At 36.2% G+C, this 17,887-nt stretch overlaps 1 protein-coding gene across 2 annotated transcripts in view; it reads left to right on the forward strand.

Annotated features, from left to right (window-relative positions):
* Positions 1-12,739: 12,739 nt before the first annotated feature.
* LOC141499837 (uncharacterized) overlaps positions 12,740-17,887 on the forward strand; it is a 38,637-nt gene continuing 33,489 nt past the window's right edge. For both annotated transcript variants that reach the window (XM_074202603.1, XM_074202604.1), the window contains exon 1: positions 12,740-15,747. In XM_074202603.1, coding sequence (XP_074058704.1) covers positions 12,957-15,287 — 2,331 coding nt within the window. In that variant the 5' untranslated portion in view covers positions 12,740-12,956 and the 3' untranslated portion in view covers positions 15,288-15,747. The remainder of the gene's footprint in view (positions 15,748-17,887) is intronic.

Consider the following 17,887-nt stretch of genomic DNA (forward strand, 5'->3'; position numbering starts at 1 on the left):
GAATGATCACAAACACTCCCTGGAACTGTGAGGAGAGTCCCTACTCTGCTGCAACAATAAACTTTCTTTTGATCCTGCTTCTTTTCCTCAAACTGCAATCTGAATCTGAGTCTTGGCAAAGCAACAGAGTCTTGCCTCAGTGATAGCAAAGAGATCCCTGTAATCTACATCTGATCCCATTATCATCTGTGAAATAGAGAGCTCTGGAAGCAGCTGCCCCTGCTGATTAACTCCTAATGTCTCCTCCTGGTCTGCTGGGCTTGGGTCTCTGCCACTGAGGCCTGCACTTGATTGTGTTCTAATCTCACTCCATTGCAGCAGAGAATTTTGCTGACCTTCCAAGTTGTCCTTGGCAATCCCTGAACTGAGAGGTCCAGAAACTACCAACTCTGCCACTGACCTAGGCAACCATGATCTGTTTCTGGATGGCTAGGTCAGTTCCCTCCAGTGCTGCCCTGGTTGCCCTGCACATCCTTTCTAAACCTGGTAGCAGACCCTTTCTGTGAATCTTCCAGGTTGTCTTGGGATGGAAAATTTCCCTCTAGGGTTTTTGTCAGTTTTGCCTCCCTAGAGTTTGGTTAGAATCATTATTTAAAGATATTTGGAATGGTTTGAGGGAGATCTCTGGGAGACCTTGCCTTTACTCAGCAGTCTTGGCTTCATCCTGGTTTTGGGATTTTTTTAACTGATCCAGTGAGTTTCCTGAATGAATACATCCCTCCCTCTATGTAGGTTTACAATCCACAGATGAACTTAGTAAAGTCATTATCAATTTGTGTGCCAGGATCCAATTACTTCTATTACCTCTCATACAAGCACACCAGAAAGAATAGGAAAAAACATATATATATATATAGATATAGATATAGATATAGATATAGATATATATAATATATATACATATATATTATCCAAAGGGACACAGAAATAAAGATCACCAAGGTGAAAACATTAATGAAGTTAGAGCAGGAATCAGAAGACCAAGAGTTTTACTACTCCAAGTATTTTATTGTTTTTCTTCTTAATTGTAGTAAGAAATCTCAGAGGCCACTTTATATAAAGGAAGTCTTATTATAGATGATGGGACTCTGGCCTTGGAAAAGCAAAATATTGGGAGATTAACAACAAGGAAGCAAAAATCGTTTTGCTAATTTAATCACATCTTTCTCTAGAAATTATATCTTCCTAGTAATTACCTTTTTCCCCCCCTGTATTTTCAAATTTCCTAGCTAATTCTTGGGACAGGAGGTAAAACTAGATCTAAAAGAATTGCTAGGTATGGCATCTTAGGATTCTATAAACTTTTCTCTGAAAATATCACATCAGAAGATGCCTGAACTGGAGTAGAGAGAAAAGCAGAGAAAATTTTAAAAAATTAAAATTCTAGAAAAAATGTTGTTTCAATTGACATTATTTGTGTTAGTATGTTTAAAAGTCATTCAATATATTTGAGTTTCAGTTTCTTACTTTGGAAAATAGAAATGATAGTTCAGTTATCCCACATGGTTTTTATATATCATGCATCAGAAAAAGTAATTCAATGGGAATTTTGGGGGAATATTACAGAAATCACAGATGACAAGTGAAGCCAGCAGGCAACACAGAAAATGTTTAGAAATTAAGAAATGCATAAGATATATTTATAGCTTTATAAATATCAACATAGCTTACCTTTTAATACCATAACAATTTGTACAGATTTGCCAGATTGCAGAGGTGCTGCACCCCTAAATTGTGGAAGTGATAACTGTACTTGTATTACCTCTCTCCAACTGTGGGACATGAGGGATTGCTTATTAAATGCTTTTTGATGTACAAACTTTGAAAAGTTTAAAACACTTGAAAAAATGAGCATTGTTACTTTCAATGAATTCTCCACTTAACTGAGAAAACTAGGCTCAATTATTTTACTCTTGTGGCAGAGAAGAGCCATGTTTGTGAGTGGATTTGGAAGGCAACTCTAAATGAAGCACCCCACTGAGCTAAGAGAAATAAATACACCAGCCTAGTTCATCTGTCATCCTTATCATGTCCCTGATGATCCTAAGGGAAGCATGTGTCAGCAGAAAGAAGGTAACAAAAATACAAACAAAACAGCAACAACAACAACCAAACCTACAGGTAAACAGACAGAGAGACTGACAGATTAGGGGTATCATTTGTTTCTCACATTGAATGCTTTTTGTTTCTTGAAAAACAACATATTTGTTTAGACAGTGTAAACCTTTGAAAAACAATTGGGTTTTTTCCTTGTTTTTGGCTGGAAGTCACAAACTGAAGAAGCAAATGAAATTGTCCAGTTCAGCAGGAATAATATAGTATGGATAACACACTAGCCTTTGTAACTTACTTCCCACTCCTTCATGTGCCATTTGCTTGAATCCAGATTCTCCATCAATAATGATGACTTCCACTTATAAAGCTGGGTCATATTTAAGATCAGATATTACAGATCAGAGGATTATAGCATATTAGAATTATAAGGGTCCTTAGAAACCATCTAATTCAGTACCTTCATTTTTCAGAGAAGGAAATCTAAGTCTAGAGAGGTTGCATAATTTATGCAAGATTGTGTAGTAAGTAAATTCAAGCCCAAATTAAATTTTATCACAGTCCAGACATCCAAAGGATCTAGAAGGAGTGCCTCATTCATTTTACAGATAAAACCAAGGTACAGAAAAATTGAATGACTTGTCCAGGGCAAGTTAGGAAGTATCAGAGGGGAAAAAATTGAGCCCACATCTTCTTTACTTTAATTTCAGTCCCCTATTCATTTATCAATGAAGCTAAAAAATTTTGCAAGCCTAGGAAATCTATGGTACCTCTTTTGAAACATTTCATGTGTGTCTCAATAATTCATTTACAAAAAATTTTGGAAATTTAATGACTTTCAAGGATGCTATCACTCAATAGTGACATGGCACATTATACAAAGCTAATATGCATCAAAATTGCCTGGTACTGATTAAGAAATAGAAAAATAAATCAGTGGATTAGGAAAGATTCCAAAAAAACCACAGTAAATGACTACAGCAATCTACTGTTTGACAAAACCAAAGTCATCAGCTTCTGGGATAAGAACTCACTATTTGACAAAAAAATTGTTGGAAAAACTGGAAAATAGTATGGCAAAAACTAGGCATAGACCCACATCTCACACCTTATACCAAAATAAGGTCAAAATGGGTACAGGATTTAGACATAAAGAACAATACCATGGATAAATTAATTACTAAGAAATATTCTATCAGTCTATAGAAAGGGGATGAATTTATGACCAAACAAGAATTATACCACCTTAAGAGAATGATTTTGACTATATTAAACTCAAAAGTTTTTGCACTAATAAAATCAATGCTGTCAAAATTAGAAGGGAAGCATAAAGGTGAGAAACAATCTTCACAACTTGGGGTTCTGATAAAGGTCAAAAGTCTCATTTCTAAAATATATAGAGAGAATTGCATCAAATTTATAAGGTTACAAATGATTCCCCAATTGATGAATGGGCAAATAGATGAATAGACAGTATTCAAATGAAGAAATTAACACTCTATATACTTATAGGGAAAAAATGTTCCAAATCATTATTGATTAGTGAAATGCAAATTAAAACCACAATGAGGTATCACCTCATACCTATCTGATTGGGCCAGATGAGAAAAGGGAAAAAATGATCAATGCTGGACAGATTGCGGGAGGATTGGGATATTAATGCCTTGCTGGTGGAGTTGTGAACAGATCCAAGCATTCTGGAGAGCAATATTGAACTATCCCCCAAAAGTAATAAAAATGCTCATTTCCTTTGATCCAGCAATTCCAATTTTAGGCCTATATAGAGAAGAAATCATAAAAAATATGAAAAGTCCCATATGTTCCAAAATGTTATAGTAGCTTTCTTTGTAGGGGCCAAGAATTGGATATTGAGGGGATGCCCATCAATTGGGGAATGGCTAAACAATTTATGGTATATGGATATTGTGGAATATGATTGCCCTACAAGAAACCATAAATGGTTGGATTCTAGAGAATTATGGAAAGAGTTACAGGATATGATGCTGAGTGAAGGGAGCAGAACCAGGAGAACAATGTACCCATTAACAAGAACATTGTAAGATGAACACCTTGATGGAAGCAGCTCTTCTCAGCAGTTCAGAGATCCAGGATAACTATATTAGACTACTATGGACAATATTATCCCCATCCAGAGGAAGAAAAATGAAAACAAAAAACCAAAGGGAAAAAACAACCCTTCAGAATTTGATGAACACTTTATAAAAATTATCTATTAATTCTAATTCCTCCTACTGAAAATGAAATGACTAATCTGTAAACATGGTTATCAAAAATATGTGTGTACAATGCTAACCTGAGTTTTCTCCCACTTAGGGCAGGGCAGTGAGAAAGAGGATGGAAGAAAATTTTGTAATTCAAAAATATACATGTGCATTTGGATGAAAAACATAAATAAAGAATTACAACAATAATAAAAAAGAAAAAAATTTAAAAAGCTAATATGATATCAGACTGCATTAAAGGGGGCATACCATTTATGCCTGAGAAGGTGGGTTTTGCACTCTGCTCTTGCTGGAACTCATCTGGGACAGTTTTTCAGTCTTGGGTGCCACAATTTAGGAAGGGCATTTATAAGCTTGAAAGAATCCAGAAGAGTTTGGGTTTTCCTGCAATTATGTAAATCAGTGGTTCTCTGATCTCATTATAGCAGCTCTTCTGACATACTTCCCCCAAAGAGCACTTGAAGTCCTCATAAAAGAAGTTTCCAGAAGATTGTTAACTATGCTTGCTTCTGGGGTATTTGCAAAACTATTATTAATGAACCCCCTCCTCTAAGTTTCCCATTAAGTGTTAGTCAATGTATAAATTCAGTTATAAATGTAATACATAATCTAAACTCCCTAAAGACAGAGGATGTTTTGTTTTTGTTTGAATTCCTAAGGCCCAGAATAATACCTTGGATAGAGCAGATACTTAATTGATGTTTACATAACTGAATGAAATTATTGGGACACACTGGAATATTACAATACCTAGCTTTATCATCATAATTTTATTATATTAGTCTTTATCACAGCAGCTCTATGAGTTGAATACTAACATTATACCAACTTTATGGATAAAGAAAGTGAAGATAAGACAAGGGAAGTGACTTGCCCAGAGTCCCACTGTTAATAAGTGTCTGAGAAGGAATTCCAGATCAGGTTTTCCCAACTCCAACTCTAAAAATATGACTTGAAATGATTAGAATTTTAATAAAAGGGGCAACTAGGTCACCCAGTGAATAGAGCACTGGCCTGGAGTCAGGAGTACCTGGGTTCAAACCCAGCCCCAGACACTTAATAATTACCTAGCTGTGAGGCCTTGGGCAAGCCACTAAACTGCATTTTCCTTGTAAAGACCTAAAAAGAATTTTAATAGAACTATAACTTAATGTAGGAAAAAGGGACAGTCAAGTCAGAGCTAAGATTTACAAATTAGATTGAGACTAAGCTGGAAAACTTTACCAAGATAAGCAATTTAAAACTTTTTTTCCTACATTTTATGGAATTTAGGAGGAAATGAATAAGTATGAAAGAACTGCTATAGTGAATAGCTGCAACCCACTCAATTGTAAGGAACAATAGGAAACCTTGGGGCCTTGTATTCCATTAGTTTTAATTTTAGATAGGGAGTCAGTAAGACCCGGGTTCATCTTCTGCCTCTAATTCACCCTATACCACCCATGTGCACATCATTAATCTCTCAATTACCCTGATAAATTGCTATAACTTTAAATTTCAGAGTTGTTGTTGAACTGCCTCTATGGGGGGGTGGATACAGAATAAATTCTCTAATCTAATAAAATCACAGATAAATACACAAATAATTAGGTTTCTGGAGGTAGAGGAATGAATGAATGGAAGAATGAAATGAACAAGAGTAATATAAATGAGAAAGTATGGATGGAATCTGATCTACATAACCTCAGAGAGTTTTCAATATAATTGGAGGAGAGGGAAACAAGTCAGTCAGTCTTAAAAGCACTTATTAAGTGCTAAACATTTGGGGATATAAAGAAAGGTAAAACACACCATGTCCTGAAGTCTTTCACATTCTAATACCAGAGAAAATATAGATACCTAGGAACATATAAGATCTATACTGTGTGAATGAGAAGTAATCTCAAGGGAAAATTATAAGCATTTTTGTTGGCTTGGAGGCTGGAAAAGAAGGGAAGATGCACTTCTGGAAGAAAGTAGGATTTGATCTGAATTTTCAATTAAGTTGCAAGAAACCAAGAGGCTATAATGAGGAGGGAGAAATGTTAAGTAATTTGCCTAATGACACAAACCTAGTATAAGTCAGAGGTAAGCTCTAACCAAGGTCTTCATGCTTTTGAGGCTGTCTCTAACTGAAAATAACATGGATGGAATACATGGTGCAGGTTCTTTACAGATCTCTAGCCTATGACCCTAAACACTAGTTTCTCCCAGCACCAAAGGAACTCACAGACAAAACGTTAGCACTTTTCTACAGTTTTAAAGATCTTCTTTCACGTAGGAGTGATGACCATTTGATTCCTGAATTTTAATTTTTTCTATAAATGTATTAGAGAATTAATTTCACAAAGGAGGGGAAATGATTAAGCTGTAATAAAGGTCTAGCAAGCACACCTGGGGAAACATGAATTATTAAAAATGAAGTCTGCATTGAATCCAGAGAAACTGGAACTAACTCCTAGTTAATGTATCTTCTCTGATTGAATTGCAATGATTAAAAGAGAGGTTGGGTTAATATGGAGACTTTCCTTTAAAAATGCCTGCATAATTAAGCCTTCCTTGTGGGATATAGAAGTTGTCACAGAATTTTGTGCATCTGATTATAAGGAAGTAACTGGGATAGAAACTCCTGCATACGTTTTTTAGAGCTAGCACCATTCATATTCCCTTGAAATGCAATTCTTTGGGCTAATATTGTAGAAATGGCTAATTTTTTTAAAAAGGGGAGGAATAAGTACATGGAGGTAAACAGTCTCCTTAGAGCAAAGATGGAGGTATAAATTCATTAAAAAAATTAGAACTGGGGCACCTAGGTGTCACAATGAATAGAGCACCAATCCTGGAGTCAGGAGGACTTGAATTCAAATCCAACCTCTGACACTTAATAAGTGCCTAGCTGTATGACCTTGGACAAGTCACTTCACCCAATTGCTTTAAATAAATATAATTTAAAAAACAACAAAAAAACAAATTAGAATTTAGGAAGCACAGTGGATAGAGCATCCCACTTGGAGTCAGGAAGACCCAACTTCCTGATTTCAAATATGGCCTCAGATACCAGTTGTGCCTCCCTGGTTAAGTTACTTAACCATGTTTGTCATAGTTTCCTCATCTGTAAAATGAGCTGGAGAAGGAAACAGCAAACCCCTCCAGTATTTTCACCATGAAAACCCCAAATGGGGTCACAGAGTCAGACACTACTGAAAAACTTATCAACAATGAGCATGACAGATATTGTATTTATTATCTCCACATTCTGTGCCAGATACTGTGTTGAGAAGATGAGACTTCAAATGTACATAAAATAATACCTTCCTTCAAAAACCTACATTCTAATGGAGGAAAGAAGGCAAGGGGAAGGGGGATGTACAGGATGTGATACTGTGAAGAGATAGAGAGGTAGTCTTGCGCAAATCTTGCCTAAGGGAAGATAAAGGGTACTCTCATTGTAGGGGATAGGGGATGTAGACCTAGGAGCAGAGCACAAAGCTACACAAGTAATGGTTAGAAAGTCAGAAAATGATGAAGAGATAGCAAGAAAACAGTTTTCATATATTATGGGATCACAGGATCATAGATCTAGAGATGGAAAGGTCTTCAGAGGTCTTTCAACTACTCATTTCATAGATGAAAGATTTGGTTTGGGGTGAGACATACTACTCAGTAAGTGTCAAATATGACTCTTGAACCAGCTTCTTTAGATTCCATTATACTTCCTTTATACCTTGTTTGACTAACTAGCAATCATATTACATAAATTAATAAGCAGATCCCTATATGAGTTGCTGTAAAGCTAAAAAATTACCATTTATTAAGTACTTTTCATGGTATAACAGAGATAATAATAATAATAATAATAATAATAATAATAATAATAATAATGATAATAATGTAACAATAAATCCCCCACTCTAATGGAGCTCATAGACTAATGAGGGAGATAATATGTGAACATCTATGTACAAATTTCATATATATATATATGTATATATATATACATATATATATATATATATGATGTAGTATATCTAACCCAGATAAATCAGTGATAATAGCAGAGGGAGGGTCCTAAGACTAAGAAGGAATGAAATAGACTTCTTATAGCAGGTGGAAAATTAGTTGACCCTTGAAGAAATCCAATTAGGAGGAGGAATTCCAAGGAATCCATTAAATAAGAAAGATCAAAATATTTATGGCCACTTTTTTCTAATAGTAAAGTAGATGTCTATGTATTAAGGAATTGATAAATGAATTGTTAATGGGAATGATTAAATAGAATGGAAATAATGAAACATGTAATCTTACTATATTATGAAATATTATTCTATTATGTGGTATATATGGAAGCTTAAAGTATATATTGAAATATAATGGAATCTTACTATAAGAATGAAAAATGAGATGCATTCAGAGAACTGAAAGATCTATATGACTGATACAGAATGAGATGAAAAGAATAAAGAAAATAAAATACATAATAAATACAAAAATGGAAATGGAAAGAACAACCTCATGTTAAAAAAAATTTAATGTTATAATGTTTATTCTTCATTCTCGAAGAAGACTACAACATCAGGGAGGTGATTCCATGATAATTACATGAATTGGATTTGAGTGAGGGGCTGCTGTGCTTAAGCCACCAGCCTCATTTTCTCCTTCAGAGCCATCTAGGCAAATATGAACCAAAGAGGCTAGTGCTGGCCCTGGATGCCAGGCAATCAGGGTGGAGTCACATGCTCAGGGTTACATAACTAGTAAGTGTCAGAGGCTGGCTTCAAACTCCTATCTTTCTGGTTCCAAGGCCAGTCCTCTATCCACTGTGATATCCATGAAGATAGATAATAGTGCACCCAGCCTCCCCTCTTCATGTAGATTCAGAAATATTACACATTGCACATGATTTTGGATTTTTTTCTATGAATTGATCAGTTGTACTAATTTGTTTTACTTTTCAAAAAATACTGTTTGTTTTCTGGGAAAGGAAGGGAAAAGAATACTTGGAATAACTGTGATGATGTAAAAATCAGAAGACACCGTTAAAAATTTATTAAAATAGTAAAATTAGATGGTAGAGGTTAGGAAGGAGAGTATTCTTTGCCATAGGAGACAGCTGGTAAAAATATTCAGGATCAGGAAATGAAGCATTTTTTACAAAGATTAGTCAAGAAATCAATGTGACTAGATTACCGTGTATAAATAGAGGAGTAAGGTATTAGAAGACTATATGGTAATAAGGGACTAGGGTGGGAAGGTCTTTGAAAGTTAAATATATAATTATATTTGACCCTAAAAGTACTAAGAGAGCTACTGAAGTTTGTTGAAAAGTGGGGTAATGGGGTTAGATCTGTGGTTAGTAAAAATCAATTTGACAGTTGAGTGGAGGTGTTATAGACTGGGGAGAGATTTAAGACAGGGATATTCACCAGAAGGCTATTGTTATATTCCAGTTAGAGAGGATGACAAAGCAAACAAGTGGTAGCAGTATTAGAGGAGGGACTGAAGACTAATTAGATGTTACAAAAGTAGAAATGGTAGGACTTGGGGAGCCAACTAGGTGACACAGTGGATAGAGCACCGGCCCTGGGGTCAGGAGGATCTGAGTTCAAATCCAGCCTCAGACACTTGATAATTACCTAGCTGTATGGCCTTGGGAAGTCATTTAACCCTACTGCCTTGCAAAAGGACAAAAAAGGTAATAGCAGGACTTAACCATTGATCAGCTATGGGGAAGTGAAAGAGAATAGTCAAGTCTATTAATTAGATAACAAGCCTGGGCAACTAAGAGTATGGTACTCTATCTCTTTGAGTTAATTATCAGGAGAGAAGAATCTTCACTAGAAGCTCAGCATTGAGGTGTGGTGAAGTAAAATTAAAGTACAATATAATCAAACAACTGCCTGCTTTCTTCCATCTACCTACTGAAAATACCTTCCTATTCACATTTTGACCTTGTATTGCCAGATTCATTTTCATTAAGCATTTTCCTCTATCCCTGTATAGATGAACTAATGAAACCCTCTACAATCAAAGTCATGGACCATTCAATATGTGCTAAAAGGTCAATCATTCATTCAGTCAATTAAAGATAAAATAAGTGCTAATATTCATAAAAGTCATACATATTTCTTTAACTTGTTATAATGAAAAGTTTGTAAACCATAAAGTTCTTCATCAACTCAGTGTTATTAATGCTATTTTTATTATTTTAAGTCTTTCTGTGAAATTTTTCTTCTTAAATTCTATTTGTGAATTCAGCAAAATAATTTCTATAAAATAGCAAAATACTTGAATAGTATAGGGAGGTCTGTATTTATTTTTCAGGGGTATTTAGTTCTTAGGCAAGTTCCAAAAAATTCAATCAGCAAAGAACAGTTCTCTCTTAAACAGCATTTAATCTATTTCAACATTTACTTATGAAGTGCTTATAATCTTTAAACAAACAGTTTACTCTGGAATCTCAATACCTCAGAATTGCTTTTTTGAGTAATCAGTAGTTTCTTTTATAAATAAACCCTCCCTTCTAATGTTTAAGATATATTTTTAAATGGAAAAAGAGCTAAGACAGTTCTTTTCAAGTAGTATTGGAAAGGATCAGAAAATCATCAAGTTAGCTTGGTATATTATTACTCTCAAATATTGTGTCATTCTGACTTCTACTTCATTGGGATCCAGCAAAAGGAAAATATTAGAAGGGAAGATTGGTACCTGTTCTGTGAGGACTGCTGAGCCCTTTTCAGGGTTGCTTTCTAACTTTGATGTCTACTTTGATGTCTCACCTGTGGTACCAAGAAGTTACAGCAAGCACAGAGGCCATACCTTGGTAAACCGTTTTTGCAGACAGGTTAAACCAGCTTAAGGGTAACCAAGGGAATCACAAAACCTGTTGGTGAGTTAGGGGAATGTCTACCTCAAGTATGAGAAGACTTCCATTGTTGGAATGGATAGAATGGGAATTTGTTCTTAATGGCCATGAAGTCAGCTGAAGTAAGTGCTTTGGAGTACTTAGAGCTTAGTTAGACATCAAAAGGATGAATGAAAGGTTTATTACAATGTAATTATCAATGGCAGGAAAACAAGCAGCCATTATCAGTGCCTATGTTCCCACCATGGAGAACCTAAGAGATCAAAGAAAAATTTTATTAAGAACAGGAGACAATTGCCATCAGTGTATCAAAACAGATCAAGCTTATAATTCTGGGTGACTTTAAGGAGAATAGATTGAGACTGCCAGACATGACCAGGAGTCCTTGGGAGGAATGGAGTTGGAAACAGCAACAAAAATGGTCACTTGCTCTTGAAGACATATGTATCTCATGATTGATTTTCCTAGAGTCTGTTTTCCTACATAAAATAAAACTTTCTGGATGCCTCCTCGAAGAAACCATTTGCAACTAATAGACTATATCAGGGCTGTCTGAGCTTTTAAAAGATTTTTTTTTGAAACAAAAGGCACTATATTTTGATTTATCATTTTCATGAGAGTTCTGTATTTAGTTAACCCACAGGCAGCTGCATAAAATTACACTGTGGGCTGAATGGGGCTTGTGGGTCCAGTTCTGGACAATCCTGGATTTTAAGGAGAAGAGACAATTAATGGTATTTCTTACTTTAACTCAAGTATTATGCTAGAGGCAGATATCCAGACTTAAAAAACAGTGTACATCAGGAGGAGTGATTTGAAACATCACCTTTGGCTTATCTAATCAAAGAAGGGAACAACTCCCAAAGTGGAATGGGGAAGGGGGAAGGTTCAGAAAAGGTGTAGGGAACTCAGCAAGAGGTGGCAATGAGGAGATTGTCCATTAAAACAGAGAATTTATATCCAGAGGGCCTATTGATGGCTTTAGAAGGTGACCATTTTACTTTACTATTAAAAGAGTTGTGCTGAAGTACTGCTTCAAATGCTAATTGACTTGATTACCAGGAAATACTCTGGATTCTTAATTGGACCTCACCCACTTCTCTTTGTTCCCTAATTTGATCAATAGGGGAATTTCTAATTACTTGTTACAGAAATAAGTTTAAAAACTCATCCATCTTTGACTGCATTTAGAAAAAGAAAGACAAAAAGCATAGCCCCAGCTCTCAAAGACCTCACATTCTCATTGGAAAGACATGTTTCATATAGGTATGGATATACAAAATAGATACCATGTAAATGGAAAGTCATCTTAGAGGGAAGGTCCTAGTAGAGAAGGTCTATCACTGCTTAGTACAGTCTGATTATTTGTATCCCACAGGTTTTTGTGGGCTAGAAAACTGATAGCTTTTTAAAAGAGATAGTCTCCTAATGATCTTATTTACTTTGCACAAGGGGCAAGTGTTACAGAAGAAATGCTATTTGTTGAACACTACTCCCTATGGATAAAGGAACACAGCAGTAAACACATTAAATTGAGTCATGGGGTGGTGTGATTGTGACATCACTTGAGGTTCTAAGCCTTTTTCTTCTCTTTCTTCAAAGGAGTAGCAGGCTTGTCCCACTTTCTGCCACCCAATTTCTTTTTGTAATTCAACTCAACCATGTAATATTGGAGATCTGAGTCAATAGAATGACACCTTAATTATTTGGAATGAATATTGGAAAAACTCCATTTCTGAGAAGACCCAACTGCCATGTGAATCTGGTAATATTGAAGATAAATTCAAGAAAATAACTCTTAATGTGGGCCTGGGATCAGTATGGATCCAAACAAAACACCTACTCCTTTGACTTCTTCTAATTCTGTCTCTTCACTTGAACCTAGAACTATCTTCATTTCTTCTTCTATGCCTCCCATGCCTTCACACACATCTACACCTCCCTTTACAACTCCTACAGAACTTTCCCCTGCTTCTTCTTCTGTAACAATCCCCAGATATAAACCTGTGAGTAAACTCCCTCCATCTTCCTCTAAATCTGTCCCTGTAATCCCAATATCCCAAACACCTGTATCAACCTCTAAACATCCATTTTTCAGCAACCTGATCTCTAAAACTCTATATTACTGCAACTTGACACCTATCGCAGAACATCCCCCTGTCTGTACAGCTACAGCATCTGAGCCTACAGAGACATCAGTGTATAGTTGTACATCACCCAATAGATGTCCCTCCAGCTGGAGCTTTAACTCCACTATATCAACTGAATCTACTCAAAAAACTACTCCTCTCTCCCCTGTACAAACTCCTGAAACTGCTTTTAGTCCCAAATCTACTCCAGATGTCTCTCCAGCTATATCAAACTGTGCATTTCTCAATATGGAACTCTGTCCCTCAGTATCTACACTCTCTCTCAAAACTGAATCTTCCCCTACAGCCTCAACAACTTCAAATAAATCTACCGGTGGACTTTACCCTGGGATTCCCTTTAATTGTACCTGTTCTGCTACCTCAACATCTTCACTCTTGCCCAATCCTAATGCATCTACATCCAGAGCTACATCTACCAGTGATTTATCTCCTGAGAATCCCTGTAGTTCTACCCTAACATCTTCACTTAACACCAGATCTCCTCCTTTATCTAAAGCTACTTCTTGTACCTTAGTCCCTGGGTTTGGCTCTTATTGTATCTGTTGCTCTACCTCAACTACTTCTCTTAAGCCAAAATCTGCTCCTATGTCCAAAGCTACATCTACCTGTAATTTACTAGGAGATTATCTCTCTAACTGTAACTCGAAGTCAACAATTAATTCCAAATCTCCTCCTGCATCCAAAGGTCTATCTATTTCTGCCTTATTGTCTGATTCCCCCCCTAACTGTATCTGTAATTGTAATTCTCCCTCTATATCTAGTCCCAAATCTCCCCTTACATCCACAGCCACCTCTATCTGTGAGCTATTCCCTGGGATTGCATCTAACTGTGGCTGTAACTGTACCTCTGCCTCTAGAGTTAGCCCCAAATCTCCTCCTTTGTCCAAAGCTACATCTATCTGTGCCTCCTTCAAAGAGGCCTTACTTAAATATTATCAACTTAACTGTGTCTGTAATTGTCACTCTCCCTCTACTCTTAGCCCCAAATGTAATCGTGCAACCACATCTACATCTATCTGTGAGCTACTCCCTGGAATTGCATCTAACTGTATCTGTAACTCTATTTCAACATCTGTAACAAATTCAAAATCTCCTCCTACACCCAAATCTACATCTATTTGTTCTTTGCTCAATAATCCCCCTACCTCTATGTCTCACTCTACCTCAACATCTACACTTAACCCCAAATCTCCTCCAACAAACAGATCCACATCTAATCCCCCTATCTATATGTCTCACGCTACCTCAACATCTACACTTAACCCAAAATCTCCTCCAATAACCAGATCCACATCTATCTCTGATCTATTCTCTAGGATTCCCCCTAATTGTTTCTGTAACTCTACCTCAGCAGCTACACTTAACCAAAAATCTCCTCCTATGTCCAAAGCTACATCTATGGGTGACTTAGTATCTGATTATATCTCTAAGTCTACCTGGACATCAACATTTAACTGTCCTCTTACACGCACAGGTATATTATCGATTGATAATTCCTCTAATTATGTCAATAGCTCTACCTCGACATCTTCACTTACTCCCATATCTCCTTCTATGTCAATATCCTCTAAATCCACACCTAAATTTCACTGTGGACTTTTCCCTAGGGATTCTCCTCATCAGACCTCTTCTCCTGCATCAGATACACTTTCATCTCCTACTAAATATCAATGTTCTTATCTCTGTAATGCTAACTCAAATGTTAAATCTGTTTCTGGCTCTACACAGACATCTTCAATACCCACATCTATGCAGAACTATTCTCCTAAATCTCCATCCTCCTCCAAATGCACTCGTATGTCCACATCTGAGCCTGTTTCTCTAACTAAGTATGTGTCTTCGACTACCTCTACATCTACATCTATTTACCCATCCACATTGCAACCTACAAGTAAATCTATATCATCTATTCTTTTTCCTCTCTATCCATATAACTTTACATCATCCTCTGACCCTTCCCATAATTCTAAAACCCCACCACCTCTCCAAACATCTGTCTGAACAAAGACTTTGTCTACCTCTGTTTATACTTTCCACCTCATGTTATATGCTAATATACCAGGCTGAAAGGGACTGGGCATAAAGAAAATGGAGCAAAACAGACCCAGCACACACAGTTGGACTTTCAGCAAAAATAAGTGAAACCCACAGAAATTACTCTACTGAAATGTGTCAGATTTTGTGGGACAAATCAGCTTCCTGTTGGTTCATCTCCTCTGGACTATGGTTGTGGACTTCATTCCTGCTTTGCATTGGCCTGGTGGGCATTATTTTGTCCCAACACTTTTCTTGACCTCAAAAACCTCAGTTCCTCCCTAGAATATCCCTGTTATTTGCTTTCACTGTGAGATACCTCGAAATTTGGATGCTTTAACTGGGGGAGAACTGGGCCTGAGTCCCTTTTGGACCTGACTCCTGCAAGAATCTGACAGTTCCTGCATACATGCACCTGGACTTAGCTGTGAGTAAACATCCCCCAAAATGTTCAAAGTTGCTGCATAGTATATTTCCTCTCTATCTTACTTTAAAGCAATGTTCTTAATCTGGAGTACATGAACATACACACAAGTAAGTATATATATAAAATTATAATATACATATTTGTGCTTTCATGCATAAATAGTACACATGTATGTGAAGAAAGAAAGGTTGACCAATGATAGGCCCCAAGTCAAGCCCCATTTGGTCATTTTTTTTGGTCCCTGACTGCTTCAATGTCAAGATAATTAACAATTGTCTTTGTTTTGTCCAGAAACCCTGAGGAGTCTTTCCTTCCCAGATTGATAATATTTATTTATTTAGACTAGGCAAAAAAACCATTATTTGCTTCATTTCTTACCTATCTTTAATCAATGAATAGTCATTGCTATAATCCAACTGAGGCCAGTTAAAAACCTTAGTTTAAAAAAGTTAAGGTATCCTATTTCATTCAGGTTCATCTCCAGTCTTCCTAATCCATATCTAGCCACTGGACCCAGATGGTTCTCCCTGAGAAAGTGAGGCTGGTGACATTGCACAAGCCACCTTCACTTAACTCCAATTCACTTACATGTCATGGCTTCATTTCCCTGATGTTATGGTACTCTTTCATAATGAAAGACAAATAATAAACAACATTGTGTGTGTGCATGTTTATGCATACATAGATGACATTTACACTTAGTGACTACATTTCAATATAATGGATTTTCTTTGTAATTTTATATAATATTTACACAATAAAAACATGAGTTCATAGAGTTCACTAGGTTGACAAAAAGATCTGTGACAATAAAATGTTAAGAATTAATATTGTACTACTTCCACTATTAGTCCTCCTCTTCCGACTGCTGCTATTGCCATCATACTATCATTACTACCACTACCATAGCTACTACTACCATCATAACCACCAATATGACTACCAGCACCATTGGCACCACTACTATTACTATTGCTATTTCTATTACCACAATTACAACTATGAATACTAATACTATACTGACTTTGACTACTAGCTACTTACTACTACTACTACCACTACTACCACTACTACTACTACTACCACTACTACCACTACTACCACTACTACTACTACTACTACTACTACTACTACTGCTACTACTACCACCACCACAACCACCCCTATCATCATATTTCCCCAGAAAAAAAGCCCTAGAATATTTTTTTACAGGATGCTGGTAATATAATTCCTATGCCCCAAATCAACCCCCAGTTAAAATCATCAGCCAGATAGACTCATTCAGTACATCAGTTTAGCACATCAGCAATACATGATGGACTTATTGGATTATTAAATAATAATATTTATATATATAACTAAATATAAATAGTGTTATTAATATTAATACCTAAAATAAATGATAATATAAGTTAAAATTAAGTAAGTGTAAATGCCCAAGTGGGCACCTTTGAATGAGAGGTAAACAGACATCCCCTGATGCATTTTTTGGAGCAAAAATTAATATAAGACCCACTCTTATTTTGGGGAAAATATAGTACTACCATTACTACTATTACTACTACTACTACTACTACTACTACTACTACTACTACTACTACTATTACTACTACTACTACTACTATTACTACTACTGCTGCTGTTACTGTTGCTATTGCTGTTGTTATAGCCTCAAGAATTTAGGCAAGTCAATCAGAATTTAGGAGCCTTTAATTACTCAAATACAGGGCTGATTGTCTGGAAGCATCCAGGAGTATAGCAAATTAATACAGGTACAAGCAAGCTTATATGCTGAAAAACCACAATCTTGGATACTACTTATCATAATCTAATATCACACTTGGTCACTATTTCACCTGGGGACTTTCCACCCAAGAGATGGAGCTTTCTACCCAAGTGAGGGGGCTGTCTACCATAAAATTTGAGTGAAAAAGTGAAAATACAAAACTAAGATTTCTGATGCCAGATTTGCGTCCCTTGTCTCCCCTCATCTGCCTTTAGATCGTTTTCCTCTTTCTGCCTCTGCCTCTGAATTCACATCCACATAACTTATTCTGAGAAAATATACCAGTGGATTGATAATAAGTCATGAATAATATCTTATGAAGTACTTCCCCAACAGTCCTTGGGAAGTAGAGTA

This window comes from Macrotis lagotis, chromosome X (genome assembly GCF_037893015.1).
Source record: "Macrotis lagotis isolate mMagLag1 chromosome X, bilby.v1.9.chrom.fasta, whole genome shotgun sequence".
Classification (NCBI taxonomy): Eukaryota; Metazoa; Chordata; class Mammalia; order Peramelemorphia; family Peramelidae; genus Macrotis; species Macrotis lagotis.